Raw genomic sequence first — 23,128 nt, forward strand, 5'->3', positions numbered from 1 at the left:
TAGCAATACATGCTTGTGTGTTTTGACCTGATTAAAGTAATGAGGAAAGATTTTTCCTTCTGCAGAATTATTGAATTTCTTCCATGTGTTATACATGAAATCTTTCAGATTTTTAATGTCAGCATAGAAGGAGCTGCAGACCTGCCTAAATGAGCCAAACCTTCCTTCATCGTGTGGTTTGTTCAAATGTGTCGCTGGAGAATTTTGTCTCAGTTGCTGACTCTGGTATATAGTGGCTAGTTAAGCCACAAGTAAACATTACAGCTGTACCTAAAGGATAGGCATGAATAGCCATTAGTTTCACAGGAAGGAAGGAAATTACCCCTTTCCTGATTGTCAGGTAGTTAAACGTGGTCTTTCCAGAGTGGATTTTAGTCCATGAGGTATTCAGACAGTGAGGACAAAGGAACAGTGAAGAATTACTTTTCTAAAAAAAGAAAAAAGACGTAGCTGTAAACAACAGTAAGTAGTTGCTTTCTTGTGTTGTTCAGCTTAAATTAACCCTGAGAAAAACTAAATATCTTTTGTTTGAACTAATTTGCAAATTCGTGATTTGTATAATTTAACTGAATTAAGGAACATTGCTGGGATGCTGATTAGTGCTGAGATTATCTGCACACACTAATAGGTAACTTGATAAAATCCGGTGGTCCCAGGAGTGGGGATAATTGTCAGAACTATCAGGCAGTTGTTGGCAGTCCAGATAAATTAAAAGTTACTTTTTTTTTTTTTATTGCTTTGAAATTTGTACTTTGGTCAATACCAGTAAAGCATTTCTGGATGTTTGTTCTCTGTATATTTTTTTCCATACATCCTGTGCTTCCGTTTAGTTTCAGAGGGTTAAGAAAGCCTCCAAAGATTCAGAAGTGCTTTTAAAATTAACTTGCTTTTCACTAGACCCAGTTTATTCACGGCTGGATGTAAATCCTCTTCTTTGTTCTTTTTCCATCAGGTAGAAAGTAGTATTTCCCTGCTCTGCATGGTCCAGGTGCACTGTATACTCATGAATGCACATCCCTCTTCAGAGCTCTCTGGCATATTGGCTTTGATAACTTATCCCATTGAAAATGCACAAATAACACTGCAAAATACAAATATAACTTCCAAATAGAAAAGAAGACATGAAAGTAAACAAGGTATTCTTTTTTATTCCCTAATTTTCTTCCAAGGATGTAATTTTCACAAAATTATCTGCAAAGATCACAATCAAATGATGTCAGTGGTTAATGGGCTGCAAAAAAAATGTATATTAAAAAGCCATGTAATTTGTGACTCACCATTCCAGTTTCACTGTATCTGAGCATAGAAAGAACTAAAACAATGAAAGATTTAGAGCCTAAGCTTACATTCTTTAGGGGTTTAAGATTTCCACTGTGGTTAATCAAAACTATATATGACTAAAATGCTGCAGTTAGGTCTAAACAGAAAACAAGCAGAACTAAACCCTTTCAGACTGAATGCAATTTTGTCTGCAAAAATCTGGTTTCTTTTTTTTTCTCCCAGGTATGTTACTATGCTGGTTATAGTGTGCAAGTTGGGTAATTTCTCATCAAAGTAAAAGTCCCTTTCCATGGAAAAGGGGAAAATGTCAGTAGGACAGAGAGGTAGTAATCTGCTATTCTTGGAAAAAACCCTAATTTCCTGTGAAATTAGGAATTCATTCATCCATTCATTCTAACTTCCTCTGCAAAGTGACCTCTGGGCCCTGAACATTTGGTATTTTGTATTTGGTGCAGTGGTAAGGAAGGGTGAGGAAAATTGCTACATGGGCTTTAATCCTCCCTTGGTTCTGAAGGATGGAAGAGCTGAGGTATCAACACCAGTATATGTTTCAGTAGTCACAAACTTGTTTTTAATTTACGGTGAAGGGAACAATGCCTTAAGGACCTCACTACCCCAAACTGCAAGAATCTTTTGCACTCTCCAGAACGCTCCCTTCACCAAGAAGGTGCAGAGTATTTGGCAAATTGTGACTGTTTGCTGGGAGTTTTATCTTTTTTGTGGGTCGTGTCTGGGGGTTATCTACTTCCTAATTTCCTCTTTTGTCCTGCTGAAATAGCACTGAGCAAACCTTTGAATTGACTGCCTTACAATAATTAGATTTGGCACAACACCTAGAGAGACACAGACTCATGTGCCATTATAAGAAAAAACCCCCAGCATATCTGCTGTTAAAAGGTGCTTGTATTTACCCTATCCCAGCATTTACGAGAGAAGATAATTACTGTTAAAAGAGATTTTACTAGTAAAGATCTACCAATCAATAACTAGAGAAAACAGGAAATCTTGAAAATACAAGAAATAAGTGTGCTTTCCTCAGGCAACCCCCTCTGTTTGTCCCCATATATTCCCAGGAGTCCTGCTCCCCTGTCCTTTCCTTATGGTGCAGGGGCTCTGTGCATAATCCCCATCCTCCTTTCATGGAATCAGAGGCTTTCCCTCTCATGTACAATGTACTTGTAAAACTTTAATATACACATATAACTTTCAGTGTTTAAAGTTATAATGGCAGAACAGGAAGAACTGTCATGGAGGAAAGACAAAGAACACTAGTTTTGCTAGAAGGAGTTTTTGGTTCCTGTTAAAACAATCTATGGTCTGTGAACCTAAAGAGAGTTGCTTAAGAGCTGATAGCCTTGTTAACCAGATGCTGAAATCCTAGTTTAGCTGATTTCACTAAGCACTTCACTCTTCTGTGTTGTTGTTTTTTATGCTTGGTTGGCTTGTTGGAGATTTTTCTTTCTAATTTTTCACTGGAATCAATAGATTTGATATCTGGGAAATTTGGCCTTTACTAGATTCAATCAGTGTTGAACGTGTTACATGTTTTGCATTAGTGACAGCAGAGTACCACTATTAATCTTGTTTCCACTGGCAGGGTAGACTGGCTTAGCTGATTTCAAATGGTATGATTTGTGTGGTACCATCAGAGTCAGGTAAGCTGTGGTAGGTAGATACCAGAGGAATAATATTTCCATTTTACAGACTGAGAAATTGAGCAACATGGAGATCATGAGGCCTGGTCATAAAACCTCATCAGGCTCTTTACAGAACTGGGAGTCAGGCCCAGTCACCTAAAATCCAGTTCAAATTCCTGGCCAGTGTTACACTATCTGACAGAGAGAGTCACTAATTAGTGTTTTGAAGATCTTACTTCTCTCTTACATACAAAAGGAGGTTAATCTACGAATCCTAAATACCAAATGAATGTATCACACTGTACAGCTACAAAATGATGCTTTCAGTGTGACTTTTAAAACATCTTTCAGCTCATTCAACATTATTTTCTATAAACCAGAGTGCTTACAAAGAAATACTGTTCAACCTCTCCTCTGCAGAACAAAAAGCAGCCCACAACTGCAAGGTCTCTTTCCATTCATCAGCCACCACATCTGTTGCTTGCTTGGACACTGACCAAAATGATTCATTCAAATGTCTAACATTTATTTTTGGTGAAATACTGGGATTATACAGCGTGGCAATATTTCAAAAATGGGTCTAGAAAACCAAGGGAAGTTGGAAACAACTTCCTCAGCTGAAAACAAACACGGCGTTATATCATTCTGCAGCTTTATTAGAGGGAAGGCAGTGGCCAAGTGAAGCAGCTGGAATCACACTGAAGTGACTGTGAACTCTGCAGATCATTTCATTCTTCCTTCTGCTACGGAGCTCAGATCCCTGATTTACAGTGCATTTTGTTTCAAAGAACTGAGCAAGGTAGGTCAAACTCTCTAAAATTTAAGATCTTTCTCTCCATTTCCTTCTAAATAGTGAGTCTGTACCGCTGCAGCAACACTTACAGGCAAATGTTGTAAGGTGGGATAGCATATACTGGCTGAAAGAGCTTCTTGGAAAAAAGAATGTCATACTCATTTGCTTCAAAGGTTACTTTGAACCACCCAGCACCAAGAAAAGGTATGAAAATGTGTGTGAATTTAATTTTTAATTTATTTTGAATATGTTAATACACACTCCAAGAAGTTTTACCCTTACAGAAAATGGTAAGTGACCCTGACTTAAATCTCTCTCTCCCTTCTGTGTTCCCTAGTGTGTTTGGTTTAATTTTTTTATTTGCTCAGGGATAGTGTGTCTTCTGTAGCTACAGCAATTTCCAGTATAATTAGTTAAAAATACATCAGTTCTGATCTGAACAGATTCTAGAACAGAAACTGGAAATCATTTCAACTTAAATAGGAGATTAACAGAATACTTCTGAAGAATTACAGTTCTGCAGAATTGAATAAGGTTTCTCTGATCTCAGCTGGAAAGTGTGTGTGTTTTCCCTACCATTGTGGAATAAGGTAGGACATGGATCTAGCTTTCAGTAAGTGTATTAGAAGTGACAATAGGATTTGAAGCCTTCTATGCTACCACACAATGAGACAGGAATAGGTTCCACCTGCTCTTCACATTTAGTGATAACAGTGTCATTGTCAGCAATATCCCAGACGTGGTTTTGTCAACTTAGAAAACATGTATACATCGAACATTGTCTGTGAATTAAAGCACATTTGATTTCTAGCTGAATGAAATTGTATCACTGAATAATATAAAATGCTTATTAATTCATAGCTAAGGAGAAGAGAGTGACTAGGCTATGTCAAGGTAAAGTAGTTTGGCAGAGCAGATTTTTAGAAACTAATTTCAGGATTAATTTACTTATGATAGGTTAGCTTACTTTCACAATCATAATGTTACTGTTCTGCCTCAGAACTGGGAAGTGCAAATATTTTGATAACCCAATTTAATTTTGTTTGATGTCACTGTAACTTCTGGCCAAATTTAAAGCATTATCAGCAATTTATGCCAGGCAGACAGGATAGAGGTTCTGTCAACTTTACTTCAATCCTAGGGATTTTTTATGTGCCATAAGTGAGTCCACTTCTCTTGAACTGAGAATCTCTTTGATTGTGGCACAGTGGAAGTTATTTGACTCTGGAGAATGAATTATGGTTTGGATTCTCTAATTGCCTTTGTGGAAAAGTCAGAGAAGCTCTGTCTAAGGATTCCTAGGCAGGATCTGATTACAGATTTTTACTGCATGGGTGAGGGCAGAGGAAAAGTGTTGATCAAAATAATGCAATTTCTATGTCCTGTGCATTATACATTCTTTCTTTTAATTTTAGGAATTTCTTTTTCTGCTGACAACCAAATGAGCAACTTCTGAAATGCTTCCATTGTTGTTCATTTCTGATAGATTGATTCAAGAGCAAAACTTAGATCGGTTTCCTAATAAAGCCAGGCACCTTAAAGAGTTTTCTTCTCTTTGTATTTTTTAACAGACACTTGAAGTTTTTGATCTGTTGTTCAGTATTAATTTTGTATAATAACTCTGCTATTCCAAGCACTAAGCAGCAGCTAGGTTTCCAGGGGATTGTAATCTATTGAATGGTCTTATTATTTGTTTATTTATTTATTTTGTCTTATGGAATGTGCCAGCAGTTCAGCTGTCTCTCTTACTGTGGTGGCTGCTTGTCTGGCTAATTTGCACTCATTATTTCTGATAATGGTTTAATTTGTGTTCATTCAGTCTGAAGCTAGCAGTTTCCCCACAGTGCTGGGCTCTGTTGTGGCTGGCTTTGCTCAAGAGAGCTGCCTGTGAGGAGCAGTTCCTTGTGGTCCCTGAGCAGAAGAAAGGGATTGCTGTGACTGGGGCCGGCAGTGTCCAAGAGACATTGCTTCTACAGGAGAGATGTCATTATGTGGTCATGAGCTCTCTCACAATTGCTTTTGCTTTTACAGTGTGCTTGGGGCTCCTAGACAAGAAGAAAAAGTTATGTGTCCTTCCTCAAAGGTAGCATATAGTACTTCCAGGGGAGCTCAGCTACTTCTGTACTCTGTATCTTCAGTATGTCCAGGGGTTGAGGGCCCTAAAGCAGGAGCAAAAATCCACAAATTAGCCCATGGCTGCTTTTTCCCAAGAGGAATTCTGCTGGCTTGTTGCTCCTACTTCTCTTCCCCTACCCAGGCTCTCTTGTCCCTTTTTGATACTTCTTGAAGGACATATTTCAAGAATCAAAAGGCACAAGTATGAAGAACCAGCATATTTTCCCTCTATCCACTGAAGATATTTGCCTCTTTATTCTTTTGGCAAGTTATTCTGCTCCCAACTTTACCTTCAAATTTACTGTTTGGCTTTGGGCAAGATATGCCTCTTCCTTTCCCTACTCTTGTGTGTGTTTATTCTGTTTAATTATAAACAAAGCAGGAATTGTCTTTCATTACATGCTGTAGCGCCTGGATCCTGTGAGGCTTTGATCTCAAGGTCTAGGGCCTTTGGGTACTTTCCCAACATAAAATACCCGCTTCTTCCAACAAGTGTGAGCCTGGCACACAAATTTCCTTCCCTTCTGAGGCCTTCTAGAGGAGACGGAGAAAGTGATGTGTAGCGAGTCCTGTACAGTCAATGTACTGCCACTTTCTACACTCCCATCTCTTCTTTCTAGTGGTGCCCTTTTAATGTGTTTCAGCCCCACATCACCTTGATGAGATATTTTGGCTATGTTAAGAACCATTGCCCATTTAAGAAACCTGAGTAGTGTTAACTGAGGGTGTTGTACCATATCTGGCAGAGTCAAGTGAGAAGTGATTTGTAAAGGTAATATGGGAAGCCTGTAAAACCAGTATTTCCAAGCTTCTCATTTAATACCTTAATCATAGGTGCTATCTATTCCTATCAGTGCTGGGGAGTGTTCCCAATACCATGTTAGGGAAATGGATAAATGTCCAGTCCTCCTGAAACTGTGTTTAACAATTTGAATTTTTCAGTTTTGCAGGAATAAAGCCAGTACTTACTATAGACTTGATCTTGAAGTAAAAAAATACTTGCCTTTGTATGAGTAGGAAAATTAGAATAACACTGATACAAGAGTAGACATCCTTAATCTACTGTACACAGTGATCCCAGTGTATTAACTGTGAGGACATAATAAAGTATGTTATCATGTTATCCAAAATATTCCAGCTGATATGTACTAGGAGTATTTTGGAATTGGATGTTCTGATACGCCCATGCAAGAGTATGTGTCAAGAGTAATATAAGCATAGCAATATTACATTTATGCCAGAAGAAACTGCTGAGTTATATAAAGGAGGAGTAGAATAAACCTAGGAAAACAGAGATCAATTTAGAGGGCAGTACACAATCAAGCATACTGCAATAAGTGAATAGGAAATTAATCTGTGAAATTGAATAGGATGTAAGAAGGCTTATGTAAGAGGTATGAGTTGTGGTTCTCTGGGGTTATTTCTTAACTCTTCTTTTTAAAAGGACTGTAAATATAGCAGATTGTAACCTATTTTTTATCTGTTGTTCAATAGATATTTTGTATCTTGCTGGAGAGCGGTACTTGGGATTTTTTCTGTAATGACCTGTTGTTACCCTGCAGTGTCTTTTGAATAGCAGTTGTCTAACAGTTGTTTAATTGGTTTTAATTAGTCTGCCGAGTCAATTGCAGAAAAAAAATCTCTGCATTTACTCTGTATCCTCTACTCTCACTTTATTAGTTTTTGGTTGGAGGAGTTGTGGTTAAAGCATGTGTTTGTTCAAACAGTACAAGCATTTAAAAAACATGCTCGGAGCTGCATGATCATGTAATGATCACATGAATGCTAGTCAAAATATTCTTTCATCACAAATACGTGAAACAGTTGCAAAGTAAAAATTCCAAGTAATTTTTGCATGAAAACCTTAAAAAGCCATAATTAATTAGAAATGCAAGCATTCATTATCCCATCAGTCCAGTTACTGCGAAGCTGAAGCACTTAAATTTTTTAAATCAGATATCTCTGTTGCTCTAGGTATGTAGTTATTATGGTGGCTTTTAGCCAAAGAAAATCCTGCTGGCACTTGAGGAGGACTAGAAAAGACGTGAAGCTTCCATGGAACAGCACTTGATCAGTGTGTTAGCTCTCAGCCAGTAGCATTCCTGGTGTGCCTGCTGGCTCCGAGGTGTGTCCTGGCACTGCTGAGACACAACACTCCGGGGCATGGCAAGCAAAGGGGGCAAAGCCAGGCTGCTTTTCTCTTCCCTGCAGAGAAAACAGGCCAGGAGCCGTAGGGGCTGCCCAGGTAAGTGCTGCCTTCCTCCACCACACTGAGCATGATGGCACAAAGGGAGCCTCCCTTCAGGAAGGGAAAGGTCTCCCAGAGGTGAAGCTGTGGTTTCTGCCCTTCACCATGAGAAAAGGGACAGTGCTGAGTTTGAGAAGGGAGGACAGGCTGTGGTTGAGCCACTAGGCAGGGACTCTAGATTTAGCACTTGGTTTGATCAGAGACTTGCTGTAGATCATTCTCAGCGTTCTACAGTCAACCAGACTGATGATACTTCTCACTTGAACCTCATTTCAGTAAGGGTTATGAATATGAAGCATTATGACTGGTTATGTAAACACTTTGGCAGTGCTGACATATACAATACATCAGGCAATTTTTAAATCTCAAGTGTCACTGTTTAGCTAAATGTCTATATTTTTTGTAAGAATATTTGATTTTTTTTCTCAAAAAATGATGCTACTTTTAAGTGTTTCACAGATTTGACCAGTCATTTTCCTGAGTCTGATGTACAAATTTGTGGTTATGTGATTTGCAGCAATTCCTTACTTTCCAAAGAAATAGTAAAAATTATATTCTTACTTTTAGCTTATATTCTTACTTATAGCTTACTTTTGGAAGGGAATAAGAGCAGAAACAAGTGCTATCTATGGAGTTATCAAGTGTCTTCCCCTTCACCAGTGCATATCCTGGGGACATCTGGGTTTCTTTGTCATTTTTGGGAATGGAAGACTTGGTGCTTGGGATCAGCTTGAAAATAAATCGGTTTTGATGAGATGCAGTTGCTGGTTGCAGACATTTGTCAGGTCTCGGACTGTGGAAATGGGACACTGCTCAATTGCAGCCGTTGTCTGGAAGATATTTTATATTCAGGCCAGAACTACTGTGATACTTTTCCTACTGCAGCAGGCTTATTTGGATATAAAGTTGGATTTTCCATTTTTTTGTTTAACATTTCTGTGTTAGCAAAACTGCCGGTCTGAAATTGTAGATTTGCCCAGTATTAACTGAGTCTGTGCTATCAGAGTTTGTTGATCCTGTAGCACTCACTTTGTGTGAAGTGTTTTCAGGCTGTTATCTGGTCTAAGGACTTCAATCCCACAGATGAGGTGGTGTGTTATGACTAACAGGGTCGTGTTTGGCCTTGCTTGAAGAAAGTTGGTTTTGGCCTAAGTTCTAGGACATGTCTAGCTAGTACATTGCAAATACTTTTCTAACACTTCTTTTCTGAGAGACATAATGGAGAATGATTGTTATTTGCATTCCTTTCTTATCTGCTTGAACAAATACATCTATATTGTGGCTCAAAAACATTTCCAGTCACATGTTGTATCTGTTGTGACCCATTATTGAATTCAGGATGACATATGAAGTAATTAGGGTACCATATATCTAATCAGCATTAGAAGGATGGTCAAAAGACAATTGTGTGCGTGCGTGTCTGTGAAAGAGAAAACATAGACACAAGCCTTGGTTCTGCTTTTGTGTTTACCAGCTTAAAACACTCCTTTCCTAGTAGCTCTGTCTGCAGTGACAATTTTAGGCTTAATCTGTAGTATAGCTCTGATTTAATTTTGTAGTATGAGTGTATCAGGCACCTCGTGTTATAGGAATGTTTCTGCATAAAGATAAGTGGTTATCTTGGCTTTGTCCTTTTGAGGAAGAAATGTGAACCTGTGACAGTCTGTAATTTCATCAGTATTCCTTGTGTGTTTTCAAATCTATCCTATGTCTTTCTAAAATGCTTGCCATACATGCTTGTGTACCTCTTATGAATTTGCTCAGCCTTCTGAGTTTTGAACTTTACAGATAAACTACCAGGTGGATTTCATGTTTATAAAACTTGCTGCCACAATATGACAAGCAGCCCTAAGTGACCTTTTGTGAAACTAGTTGTTCTCCAGCTTTTGACTCTTGTAAATGACAGAAGTTGAAGTGATGCAATCAAATAAGCTTTCCTTTCTCTCTATGAACTGAACTGTTGAGACAGCCAACCCTCCAAACCATAATTTTCCTAGTAAGTCAGGACCCATTGCTGTGACCTCTGAAACCAATTTAGCTGGCCAAAGGCTCTAACACTGTTTGTCACACTGAAAAAATAGATTTCGGGGTTACCACTCAAATATTTGTGTTACCTTTAACTAACAGAGACAATGAATAAACTCTTCCCTTTGACCTTTCTGTGAATTTCAAAAGTGATGAGGACCAAATGTGTGAGAGAGAGAGGTTGTGTGGGCTGAGCTCGAATTTGTGGTAAAGACTGCCAGTGTAATTCAGTTAGGTCCTAACTCGTGTGGTGCCCAGGGAACTCTGAACCCCCAGGAGGACTTTGCTTCAAGTGAAGTGGATGGAAATTGCAACTTTTTTGTTTGTTTTCTTCTATTTTAGACTGAAAGCCCAATGTAATTTAATTCCAAAGCCGTTGCAGAGACCTCAGGGCTGAGGTGTGGAGGGATCAAACGACTTCCCCTGGCCAAACAGGATGCTTGTGGCATTGCCATGAATAGGTTCCAAAGGACTGTCCCCTGTCATAACTCTATGGCCATTCTTAGTGTGACAAGAGCTGTTCTATTTTAGGCAGATCCAACCATTTGTTCAAGTTGTCATTATGGCTTAGCTATAATAGTGGCAGAGGACATGAACTCTAGGTACTTTTAGTAGAAAGCTGTGAATATGACAACTGACATCCAAGTCTGTAATTCCTTGCTGAAATTCAGAGAAAGACTGTTCATGCAACATGTGGTGAAGTCTCTTCCCAGCAGTTCTGTGGCTTTGTATTTTAGAAATATTTCCTGATGATCTGTATTTCTTGATAATTCTGCTTTCTGTCCTAAGTTCTAAAAGTGCCAAGAGCCATCCTGTTATATTCCTATAAAGTCATTTAGAAATTAACTTCTGTTCTACAGAAGAGGACAGGAAATGAAACTTCCTGGTAAACTATTTTCATAATTAAGCAACTGAATCAAGGAGGCTCAGTTTTCAGAGCTGCTTGTGGCTCAGCAAACAGGAATGGACTCGTCAAACAACTGCTAAGCGTACACTTTACACAGGGTGCTTACTATTTAAAATAAAGTTTAAAAAAAAGGACAGGATGAAATCTAAACTTGGATATATGAATCCATATGCAATAGAACACTGTTCTGTAACCTGTGGCTGCTCCCAAGGCGTATTGGCAGGCCTCTAACCACACTTTCCTGTTTATTAAAAAATGTTTTCCATGCACTGGCTCCCCAGACTGGGGACACTGAGCCAGTGAACTGCACCAAGCCTCCCTTACCCTTACTAGCACTTGCCTTAAAGCCAAGCAGAAACTGCTCTCTGACAGTATTGTTTTCTCTACTGAGCCTCAGTTTGCAAACACATTCATGAGAATTTTCCAGCTTGGAAAGTAAGCCATTTGTCAAAGATCATACAGGAAATTAGTGACAGAATAAGGAATACAACTAGATTTCTTCACAAGACCTATACTTGAACTGCAAGACAGTTTTGACTCTGGAAATTTATTAATTTCAGAGTCATGTATTAAGAGATAATGTGTTTCAGGACCACAGAGAAACATTCCTGCTGAATTATGGTTAATGAAAAAAATCTGTGTCCTCACTGATGTAATCCATTATAACTCCACTGACGATCACCCACTGCTTATCTTTTTCAGGACAGGGTTTAACACCACGAGTCTGGCTATAGAAGTGCTTCATATATGTCAATGTCAGAATTAAAAGTTTCTGGGCTTTGCAAACGTAATTGGCAGTCTTTGCTGAGCCCTAGCCATAGAGTCTAATTTCAGCATCTGTGCACTGGGAGCAGTGGTAAACAATGTTCCTTCTGCTTTTTTACTCCCACTGTTAAAGAAGACTCCCTGCATTGAAGACTAAAGTTAGAGATGAGGAAAAATATATGCCTGCAAAAATAATTGCATTATCAAGGTGTGCTCTTTCATTGGAGTTTTAAACGATAGGAGGCTTGGGAAATATTTGGCATGTATTTGGGTATTTGTTTTTTCTCCTGCGATACATCATCTTCAAAATGCTAAATATTAAAATTAACATTGTTGGGCAGTAGGCAAATGTTTGTCATTGTCATTATAGTTGGAATTTTTTTGTTTAGTTGCATAAATTTTATTTGAAGGTATAATTTTTTGAATAGGCAAACCCACTTAAAAATCCAGTTGTTCACCTGACTGTCCTCTGAAACTGTCCAAATATAATGTTCCAGATGTTAATGGTACTGCTTCATGTTTATACTCTTCTCTCAGCAGCTGTTAAGCTGTTTCAAAAAATTACTCAGATGGGTGGTAGTGGTATTTGATGCAGAATCCACCCCCAAGGGGCATGTAATTACATAAATGCAGCCCAATAAGTATCATTTATCAGGACAGCAAACCAAATAACATTCTTTCAGCCTGATGTAAATCACAAATGCTAGCATAGCCTCTTGACAGAACAGGCTGTGCTGACTCTTACTACATATTTTTTTAATCAAAAGTTATAAAATTACACAAGCTTTTTTTCCCTTCCCTGTCTATCCATCTACAAATGAGAAGTCTAATCCTGCAAATGCGTGTGCACATGCGTAGCTTTGCTGGTGTGAGTGATCCTTTCAAACTGGGTGAGCTACTTTTTGGAGCAAAGGTAAGCACAGGAATACGAGTTTGCAGATGTGGTTGTGCAGGCAGTGTGCTCTGGAGACCCCTCTCCTGCTGTCCCTAGCATGCTGTAATTAATGGCATTGCAGGAATGCAGGGCTGAGTTCCAGATGCACGGGCTGAATTTTGGTTCAGGAATGGAGATAGCGCTCAGAAATTCAGCAGTAAGATAAATCATAGCAGAACTAATGACTGCTCTCAGGCACAGGTCTTCAGGGCAGCTGAGCCCAGCCAAACTATTCAGCTTTAAATGATAACAGAGTTTTGCACAATAGTTGTTTTGATCATTGCAGAGACTTTTGTCTGACTGTGGCTACCTGTGATATGCTGCAACTTTGTCTATACTGCAAACTAAACACAGTGAAATAATACTGTGAAATAACTTCTGACTGCTTTTCCTTCTGTTGTTCAAACTGTGTTTCCTGTCTGTTTTCCAATTAATTTCTTTTTTTCCCCTCTGTTTTGGTTTATATTTCACTTTTCCTCCCCCTCACCTTCCTTCCCACCTACAGAAAGAGTTTCTATGTGAAAAAATCATGTTGTACTTGCAAGTTCCAGAAGCTTTTGCAAGAGAAGAAAACTGAGAAAATCCTATAATTCTATCTTTTAAAAAAGGACATTTTCATTTTTATTTTCATTTCTATTTTCATTTTTAGCTCTTACAGTATGTTTTTTTGTTCATGGGAAGCTTTACTTTCTTTCATCTATTACCTTTTTCTCAGCTCACTAGTGGAAGAACACCATAATGTGTATTATACCTGCAACATGTCCTATATATTTCTTTCTCTACATCCTTTGCTGTATTAAGGAAAACCAAGATGTTAAATGGGCCTGAAAGTCATCATTTCTTGATACAAAGACATACATGAAAGAGATGAATAAACCCATGAACTTTTAGTTGCTGGAGAAATTGCTGTCATTTTGTTAACTATAATTTGAGGCAGGGTGGTGGGTGAAATTTTATAGAAGATGGCTTCCTGGCATTTTAAGTGATTTTTTTTTTTCCTACATAGATGTCGAATGCTCTTCTGATTTTAGATAGATATAATGCATAAAACTTGCTTCACATAGGGACAGAGCAGTAAAGTACAAAACCTGACCAGAAAAGAACAGCACAATCATACTTCAATAAAACTTTGCATCTGGTCTCCCAGAAATTTATCAGTGATACTGTGCTCAGTGCTGTCTCTTAAGAAATAAATGTAAAGAAAACATAAGAGTTATTGACGATTTCAAGGTCTGTTTTGATTTGAACATTTCTTGAAATGCCTGTGACCAAATTTCTTCAGGAGTTTAGTGCTAGCAACTGACAGATAAAAGGTGACAGATATTCCAAACTAAGGCAATGTTTTTGTTTTATGGTCAAAAACATGAAAGAATTACAGTTTACTATTTACAGTGCAGTAAAACATTTCTCCTTTGACCATTTCATTTCTTTTCTTCCCCAGAAAGCCACTCTGCAACATGACATTTGAAGATTTTGAGAACTACTCTTACTTCTACGATCTGTCTGAGGAAGATGAGTCACCCCAGTCCTCCCTCAGCATTGCCCATATTATTTCCCTTTTCTTTTACAGTGTGGCATTTCTGCTGGGAGTGCCAGGTAATGCCATTGTCATCTGGTTTATGGGCTTTAAATGGGATAAATCTGTTTCCACACTCTGGTTCCTGAACCTGGCCATTGCAGATTTCATTTTTGTTCTCTTCCTGCCCCTCTATATTACATATGTGGCAATGGGCTTCCACTGGCCTTTTGGGAAGTGGCTCTGCAAAATGAACTCATTCATTGCACTACTTAATATGTTTGCCAGTGTTTTCTTTCTGACGTTCATCAGCCTTGACCGCTACATCCGCCTTGTCCACCCCGTCTTTTCCTACAAGTACAGGACTGTGAAGAACACCCTCCTTCTCAGTGGGGTCATTTGGATGTCAGCTGCAATTATTGGTGGCCCTGCCTTGTACTTTAGAGACACAGCTACAGTTCTCAACAATGTCACCATTTGCTACAACAACTTCCATGTGCATGACAGAGAACTTATTTTGCTGACACATCACATCCTCATTTGGGTGAGGCTTGCATTTGGTTACCTCTTTCCTTTAGTGACCATGGTTATTTGCTACTCACTGCTGATTGTCAAAGTGAAGAGGAGAACTGTACTGACTTCTAGCAGGCTTTTCTGGACCATCACTGCTGTAGTTGTAGCTTTTTTTGTCTGCTGGACACCGTATCATATATTCAGCATTGTGGAGCTGTCTGCTCACCACGATGAAAACCTGCATGACTTACTGCAGGATGGCATTCCCCTCTCCACCGGCCTTGGCTTCATCAACAGCTGCCTCAACCCAATCCTGTACGTTCTGATCAGCAAGAAGTTCCAGGCGCAGGTGAGGAGCACGGTGTCGGAGGTGCTGAAGCTGGCCCTGTGGGAGGTGAGCCGCTCGGGCACCGTCAGCGAGCAGCTCTGGAGCTCGGACAACGCGCCCGCGCGCTGCTGTGAGACTGCCCAGTGACTGCTCGTGCCAGCAGCTCTCCCTAGAGGAGCTGACAGGAGATTTGGAGGTGTTCTGGACTTCACATCTGCCAGCCAGGTGTGCATCTTTGCATAGACAGTTTTCTGTAAACAGCTGGCTTCATTGCACTTGCTGCTTTAATGGAAAGGTTTTTGAGGGACGCATGGTTTGGTTGTGTGCCCTTGCAATGCACATACAGCCTGAACTGAAAGTTATCAGCATAGGTGGAATTACTCTAACTGGGCTTTTGCTGAGGAATGTTGTTGTGATCCTGTTGGTTTGCTGTGGTTCCATACATCATTGATATCAAAAGAACACATAATAAAAATATTCCTCCTTGCCATTGCTGATACAACTCTTGGTTGAGGCATTCTCACCCAAGAGGCCGTGGCTGTACATCACTGGGTCATGAGTCTCCTCATTGCCTACTACTGCCCCAAGGAGGAATCCCCTGGCTACATCCCACCTAAATGAAGCTATCAGTGGCTCCATTCTGCAGCTGGAGAAGAATCCCAAGATGGAGGACACTGAATAGCTGCCTTCTGTTGTCAAAAAAGAAAAATTTGGAAATAAAACCTGTCTTCTCACACTGCTCTTTATCTTATACTCAAAACTAAGACAGGAGACCCTGTGTTTTGGGGTCACTTACTGTATTTTTAGCACTAGCTGGGTACAAAATACTGAGCAGATGTTTCATATAGGCATTAGACTCACTCAATACATGCAAAGAATTAGTGAAAATGTTTCTTACAGCTTATGTGCCACACTTCTTTTTCTATGTTTAAAAGTCTAGTCCTGGAGTCTTTTACAACTATTGATTGCTCTTTATTCCTCTTTCAAGCAAAGGTAAAGAAATAATATAACATTTTGTTTGCCTTAATGCCTAGCTTAAAAAATGGGTGGAGTGAATTCATTAGTATATTGTTACAAGTCTGTAGCCAAATTTGGTCTTTTTTTCCAAATTAGAGGCAAGACAGTTCATCCAGGAAATGGAGTCCACTCCCATAAGAAAGATGAAGTAGTCCCAGTTATGCTGTATTCTGTTACAACTTGTTGCTTGCTTCAGAATCATACATGCACCAATGCAAATATATAAATGCTATGTGGAGTGAACCAATTTCTGATGAAATACCACTTAATTAAAAAGTTGAATGTGGGACAAAACTCTACTGCAAGTAAAAGCATAGAGCTTTGGGTAAATTTGAATTGTTTTTTCCTAGCTATTGGCCTAGACATATTGAATAAAACTGCCTTTCGGATAATTTACCTAGTTTATATGGCCTGCCAACACAGTAGCATTTATGCTATAATTGAGGCCTTATATGTAAATAGATTTGCTTTTGTATAAAATATATATATATGCATGAGCACATCCAGTATTGGTAGCTGCACAAATAGAAACAGCCTGACTGTGGTCTGTAACTATTTCTCTGGGCTCTGGTTTCAGAGTCTGGGAGTAAGGCAGGATCAGTGGAATTTCAGTGTATTTCCCTTTGGGCTGAAAAGCTGGTAAGCAGCATTCTTCCTTTGAGTCATTTGCTGCCTGGTACATAGTTGCTCATCATAATATTTTGGCACCGTGCTGTTGTATGTGCCTAAATCAAACATTTTGCAGTTTTTGTTCACATGTTCCCTGACATCTTTCTAAGAATGATGTACTCTCCTGGCTGTATTCCAAGTGAAGTAATAAAATTTTCTTGTTTCCAAAGAGCATGTGCATTTGCTTTTCTTAGCAGCAATGTGTGGTGACTGGCTTTTCTTATAACAGCTCCTTCCCAAAGATTTTGGAAGGTGAAATCAAGCCCTGGCCCTTTCTGCTATGGAATTTAAGGTTCATGTCAGGTTTCTTCAGCTGTGTGCACACACATGTTCCTATGCACAGCACAGAGACTGATTTTCAAATGGGTGAGCATATATGTCCCATCTTGCATAAAGGATCAGAAAGTGTGGCCAGAAGCAGACAGGATGATAGAATTGAAAACAGCCAAAATCAGCCTTGATCTGTGGCATTAGGTGGATTAACAATTGTGCAGTGTAACTGCTACTGTTCACACCAAGATCAGTTACAGAATTATCTCAATCATTTCTTCAAGAGTAATTCAAGATATCTAAACAAAACAGATAATGCTCTAAGTTTCTGTTTCCAAAGTCTCCAAAACAACACCAACCATTCTATGCTGCTTGGGCTAAGGAATGCTCATTCAACTCACCACAATGGAAAAAAAAGGGCCAGGAAAAGGAAAGGAACCTGTGTCATCATGCAAAGAGATACTACAGAAATAGCAATTGACACATTTCATAATGGATAGGTTCTAGTTACTTTTATCTTCTTCCTGAACAGTTTGTGTTTCTGAAGGTTTTTGTGTAGATTAGTTTTGTTCAAACTGTTTTCCCAGTATTCCCATATAGAACATATTGAAGTAATGGAATTTTCTACTGATCCCTGTGTTATGGGGTGCACTCAGGATACTTGCCTCATTTATTCCAGGGTGCTGATTTTTCACAGGCATAATGACACAGTAATATACCAGCTCATACCCAAACACCACCCAAAACTAACAAACACAAATATATGTGGATTGAGTAGAATACTCTTGCCCAAGCACCCACCTATATTTTCACTGGGAACACTGTGCTCTCTAGGGTTTTTTTGTTTCTGTGCAACTTTCTTTTTAATATCAGAATAAAAAAAACTCTGCCAAAACCTAACACACACAAGAAATGTTAAGAACCAAAGAGTTTGTGTGTGTATGCTTAGCATAAATGTAAGATACATAAACCAGTCTGGCAGGTCAGGTGGATGACTCAGTGCTGCATTTTAACCATGGTATCATCCATAAGTCAAACCATTTTATCCACTTAGGACTTTAATTTGAAAGCCAAGGAAAGAGTATCAAGGTAAGCAGCACATTGAATGGGAGGTCAGAAAAAGTGATGGCCAAGATAGTAAAACCTATATTTTTTGAGGCAGAATTTTTAATAACTTGCTTGTCTGATATGGTGCTTGCCAATTTCTTGCTTTTAACAGCACCATGACAGAATTGGTGAAACTAAGCTCCATAATTTAGCAGAAGCAACAGCTAGAGAATTGCCACAGAAAGGGTACTGTTTAGGAATTAGGCTTATGGAAGGTAGCAAATGAGCCTGTAACAATACTCACTTTCAGATCTTTAACCATGCTTTAAGCCTCTAGCAGGCAGATTTTTTTTCTGAGACAAATTATAAACAAAGCTCTTACATAATCTGAAGTTGGCAGACCTTTAAACAAGGAGAAAGAGGACCTGCTGTGCCAGATAACCACACAGATGCTCTGTGAAAAAAACAACAAAAAGAGTTACTTAAGATGCAGCTGTCAGACTCTGACAGTGGGCATCTTCATCTCAGACCAATGTGGCACATAAAAGGATTCCATTTCATGGTCACAATAAATCCTGTCAATCCAATGCAAGGCATAGAATTATGAATTTGTTTAGAAGCTTCACAACTTTGACAGCTTCTACATTTGTATCATTCCTATAGACAGTTTTTGGGATTTATTCCTGCTGGTTCTTCAATCACTAAATGAAATGTCCAAATCAATCTAGAATCCAATCTGGAGCTGGGTAAACAGCTCAAACTGCAGTTAATTTCACTACTTTTTATATCCTTTAATGTGCTTGTATTTTCAGCTGCGTTTTTCTTGTTTAAGTCACGAGCACAAGTTTCTCGCGTGGGTCAGACGGAGGCGGCTGCAGCCCGCGCACCGCTCCCGGCTCCGCACCCGCGGCACCGCCGGGCTCGCAGCGCCCCCCGGCGGCACCGCCCGGCAGCGTTCTGGGCTGTTAATGAACACACTAAACTGCACGTAGTTTCATTGCAAATGTTTCCAAGCCTCAGAAAGGATAAAAAAAAGTTCCAAGTCACAGGTGAGAAGGCAGCAGGGTAGTCTCAGGCCTTTTCTCTAGGGCACTGCAAGTCACTTTGAACTTAGCTTCGTTTCTCTCTCTCACTGGGGTTTTAGCTGTCAACAAAAGCTGTGGTATATTTGGTTACTCACCATCCTTAGTAAACAAAAGGAATTTATACTGTTTACCCACTAAAACATGCACTTTGACTGAGCTCTGCTCCTTTCCCTTAAAAACATCCCTCCCTCCAGAGGAACCCCAGACATTTCCAAAGCAGCAATTTCCTCTGCAGCTGGAAGAAGAGCATTTCAGTATTTTAAAGCCATGGTCATGTTAACTCTGAAGTGATGCTCTGCTTGTGCTCCTGGATACTACAGTGAGGTATCAGAGCAACCTGAAATTCAATTTTGGCTTTTACTTTATCCATGAAGAAAACCTTACATTTGTGAGCTGTTTTACTCTAAGATTCTGAAACAAGCACAGACACTGCACATTTTTTGCAACAACATTTATTCTAAGTATATCAAGACTTAAATTTTATTGAAAGCAGCTACATCCATTGATTGTACATAATCTTCAAAAGCTGTTATTCTCTCTTCCAGCATATCTGTTCCAACTTTATCATCTTCAACAACACACTGGATCTGAAGCTTTTTGATACCATAGCCAACAGGTACTAGCTTGGCTGCAAAACAAAAAAATAACATTTAGTACTCCTTTACTGGTGGAATCTCTTAAAGCAATTTGCAGGAATATATAAAAACAGCCTTTGGTCCACATTATGGAAATCTAATTAACAACCCAGCATTCATTACAACTGATTGAAAAAGCTTCTTTCTGTGGACCTCCACCCCTTCCCAAACCAGTGATGTGGGCGGGTAAAGGTGTTTGTTTGCTCTATCAGGAATTGTACAGGGAGATGCAGGAGAGCAGAGCTTAAGTTCTACAGCTTTTAAAACTGGTATTTGGATCTTAACCAGCCACTGCATCAACAAACCTTTTCTGACCATGTAAAGACACTGAAGTACTGCAGTTCCCCCATCACAGCTACGTTTCACAGATCAGGAATGACTCCAAGTCCCACTACTCATACTCTATCCCAAGGGCCTGCACTGAAATCTGCCCATACTTACAAGACCCCCAGACCAAGCCATCTGCTTGAATGCTTCGCACACACTCCTCCAGCTTGGCCATGTCTGTCTCATCATCCCAAGGTTTCACATCAAGCAGGATTGATGACTTGGCAATAACAGCTGGTTCTGGGGGAAGAAAATCACCATGAAAAGATAGGCATCTTCCAAAAACTCATGAATATATTTGCAAACTGGTTTTACTAGAGCAACTTATCCAATTTCATGAACAAGAACCTGCTCACATTGCTGTGACAGGCCTCTGGTAACCACATAGATTTCTTGTACTGCAGCTGTATACATCTCAAGGTTCAGTATGCAGATACATTATGTATACACAGATTTAAGTAGATGACAGTGTTTGTTACAGAGGAAGTCATTCTCAGATCATCTGAGAAAGAGCCTAATGCTGTGTAACAGTTTATTTTCCACAGATGGAATTCTGCAACTGCTACAGTTCTGAACAGTTCCAGACCAGTAGCTGTGGAGTAACTTGTGTACTACAGCAGTTTCTAAATTTTTATGTCCATGTATGTAGAAAGCCCAGCCTCTGTAAAGAACAAGCAGGAGAGTATGAACCAGAACAAAAAGCATGTTAACATTCCTATTGGCTATGGGAAGGCTGAGCTCACTGGCAGCCCAAGTGAAGCTAACTACTCCTGTCTCATTCCAGTCAAGCTGATTTATTATTACAGTTAATTAGCCTTTCTAGCCATCCCGTCCAGATGCATTAAAATTAACTCAGGCATAAAGATTAGAAAGCTCTTGGCACACATACTTTTGGATTTCTTTGATTCATACTGGGCCAGACGTTCTTCCCTCAGTTTCTTTGCTTCTTCACTTTCCTGAAAGAGAAATTTGCAGTTACAGAAAAGCACTAAACCTCCACATCTCCAAAGCACTACTAAACTGACTGGCATCTACTCAGATAAAAACAAATCATCACACCTGTCAGCCGAAAGATGGTGATTTTTTGTTTTACTCATCATGTAACCAGTCAAAGTTGGACAGTTCACCCCACTACAGCCCATTGCTTTCTAACTTTTGAGATTTTACCTTTCAAGCTTTCCAATTCTGCAAAGATAGCTACACTTGAGAATTGCAAGGTCAGAAATACAAGTAATTTCAACTAGGTCAAGGTGAAGATCTGCCTATGTGGTTATTTCTGAAAAGCAATAAGCATAATAATACAAAAAGGTCACATGTACCTCCTCATCATCAGATCCAAAAAGGTCAATGTCATCATCATCTTTGCTATCTGTGGCCCCACCTGTGGTATCCTCAACATCAGCAGGACCGTATTTTCCCAAAGCCTTCTTTACTCCTGGCAAGCTGAAAGAAAAATGCAGGCAATTAGGAACCTCCTCAAATGTCAATGCAATCACTGCCAGTTTATCAATGCACCTACAAATACGTCTATAATGAAAAACTTGTGCTGAAAAGAGCAAAAATCTAATTCTGCTACTTGAAATTAGAACCTCATGGAAGACAGCCCCTAATGCTCCTGACATGCCAGCCAAGCAATCTGTGAATATGGGATCTGTTGTATCTTATCAAAGCTGGTATGATCCTGGCCAGCTAAGTACACGGATAGGAAAAGCTTTCTTATTGAAATCCTTTATCTGCATGATATTCTACCTAGGAGAAATTGCCAACTACTTGTTCATGGGTCCCAAGAACTACTTTCACTTGTTTAAAACCTAGTAAGTTACTAAAAACACATTACTACAAGGTAACTGCTATTTCCCTATGTTTTAATGAACACTTTACCCTAAACTCTTACTCTCAACAAGACAAATGACCAGAACTCCCTGAATTTACCTCCTCTTGCAGCTCACATAAGACCTGTTACCTTACATTAAGCTCATAGTTGTATTGCTAGCGTGAACAGCTGTTACTGAAGCCATAAAACTAGCTTTGGACTTCAGGAACCATAAATAGTTTCCAGATACTTTGTGAAACCACTTCAGCATTTCAGTCTCCTTTAGCATTACAAAAGCTTCAGAAATGCACTGGAGACTGAGCCACCCATTTTTGGAAGTGTCTCCTTCGGGGAGGACTGAGGTTCAGAGGAAGCAGTGTAGCAGCACTGACCCTCCCTATGCTGTACCTTTTGAGAGAGGCCTGCAGTCTCCACGGATGTCAATACAGCACCTTTCATGAACACGTAAAACCACTAAAAGAGAAAAGAGATACTATTTCCTTTCATATCTCCTTTTGTTTTCATGTCCTTCGGTACTACAAATCAGTAATCTTGTCCTCCGTACTGACAAGAGGTCTGCCCTGTTTCTGGGGCTTTTTGTGCTCCAACAACACAAAATGCCACGTGGTGCCACCGGAAACCAGTTTTGCTCGAACTCGAAGAAACAAATTCAACAATTTGTAGGCTAGTTCGGGGAAATATTGCACCCTCGAAGTTTTACCGTACCTTGCCTTTTGCTTTTCATACGACTTAATGTGATTGTACCACCGGAGAGCATGGAACAATTCTGCAGGCGGCGGGCCAGCGATCGCTTCGAAGACTGCTATGTCAGCCTGGGAAGGGACGTACCTGCGGAGAACAAGCCAGTTTACCGCCCTCGCTCAAGGAACACGTGGAGCGGCGGCGGCCGCCGAGCAGCGCCGCCCGTGCAGCTGCCGGGGTGACTCGGGCCCTCCCGCGTCCCCACCGCTTGGCTTCGCCAGGCCCGACTCATGTTCCCCGCATCCCGGCACCCCCTCCGCCGCCTCTCACCCCTCGATGTAGCTCTTGTCGGCCAGGAAGTCATTGAGGACGCGGAGGCCCGCGGCGGACTTCAGGTCCCCGAAGCCCATGGCGGCGCGCGGCCCACACGCTGCGCCCGCCCCGACCGCCACCGCCGCGGGAAAGGGCCGCGGCGCGCCTGCGCCGGCCTTATATAGGGCC

General features: G+C 40.1%; 2 protein-coding genes and 2 non-coding genes across 6 annotated transcripts; 1 reads left to right on the forward strand and 3 right to left on the reverse strand.

The window, feature by feature from the left end:
- Positions 1-394: 394 nt before the first annotated feature.
- Positions 395-16,917, forward strand: CMKLR2 (chemerin chemokine-like receptor 2). 3 transcript variants are annotated; one of them, XM_074548307.1, is made up of 3 exons: positions 395-462; positions 3,570-3,717; positions 14,147-16,917. In XM_074548307.1, the coding sequence occupies exon 3, from the start codon at positions 14,163-14,165 to the stop codon at positions 15,207-15,209; it is 1,047 nt and encodes a 348-aa protein (XP_074404408.1). In that variant the 5' UTR covers positions 395-462; positions 3,570-3,717; positions 14,147-14,162; the 3' UTR covers positions 15,210-16,917. The 3 variants fall into 3 exon arrangements, with proteins under 3 accessions (XP_074404408.1, XP_005484208.1, XP_074404409.1); XM_005484151.4 differs by lacking the exon at positions 395-462 and having other exon boundaries at positions 3,469-3,717; XM_074548308.1 differs by lacking the exons at positions 395-462; positions 3,570-3,717 and adding an exon at positions 3,774-3,915.
- Positions 16,918-19,614: 2,697 nt separating this feature from the next.
- Positions 19,615-23,113, reverse strand: EEF1B2 (eukaryotic translation elongation factor 1 beta 2). The gene is made up of 6 exons (XM_005484150.3): positions 22,958-23,113; positions 22,652-22,774; positions 21,432-21,555; positions 21,002-21,068; positions 20,227-20,352; positions 19,615-19,778 (listed from the first exon to the last, which is right to left on the reverse strand). The coding sequence occupies exons 1-6, from the start codon at positions 23,035-23,037 to the stop codon at positions 19,624-19,626; spliced, it is 675 nt and encodes a 224-aa protein (XP_005484207.1). The 5' UTR covers positions 23,038-23,113; the 3' UTR covers positions 19,615-19,623.
- LOC113458892 (small nucleolar RNA SNORA41) lies at positions 20,579-20,712 on the reverse strand. The gene has a single exon (XR_003379618.1). It is a non-coding gene; the product is annotated as a small nucleolar RNA SNORA41 (small nucleolar RNA).
- On the reverse strand, positions 21,141-21,220 carry LOC113458890 (small nucleolar RNA SNORD51). Its single transcript, XR_003379616.1, has one exon. It is a non-coding gene; the product is annotated as a small nucleolar RNA SNORD51 (small nucleolar RNA).
- Positions 23,114-23,128: the final 15 nt, after the last annotated feature.

This window comes from Zonotrichia albicollis, chromosome 10 (genome assembly GCF_047830755.1).
Source record: "Zonotrichia albicollis isolate bZonAlb1 chromosome 10, bZonAlb1.hap1, whole genome shotgun sequence".
Lineage (NCBI taxonomy): Eukaryota > Metazoa > Chordata > Aves > Passeriformes > Passerellidae > Zonotrichia > Zonotrichia albicollis.

Coding starts and splice junctions, on each gene's coding strand:
- CMKLR2 (XM_074548307.1), top strand. CDS start 14,163: ATGACATTTGAAGATTTTGAGAACTACTCTTACTTCTACGATCTGTCT.
- EEF1B2 (XM_005484150.3), bottom strand. CDS start 23,037: ATGGGCTTCGGGGACCTGAAGTCCGCCGCGGGCCTCCGCGTCCTCAAT. Junction 21,556..22,651: donor TATGAAAAGCAAAAGGCAAG/GTACGGTAAAAC, acceptor TTTTTCTTTCAG/CTTGCCAGGAGTAAAGAAGG. Junction 21,069..21,431: donor TTGGATCTGATGATGAGGAG/GTACATGTGACC, acceptor TTTCTCTTTCAG/GAAAGTGAAGAAGCAAAGAA.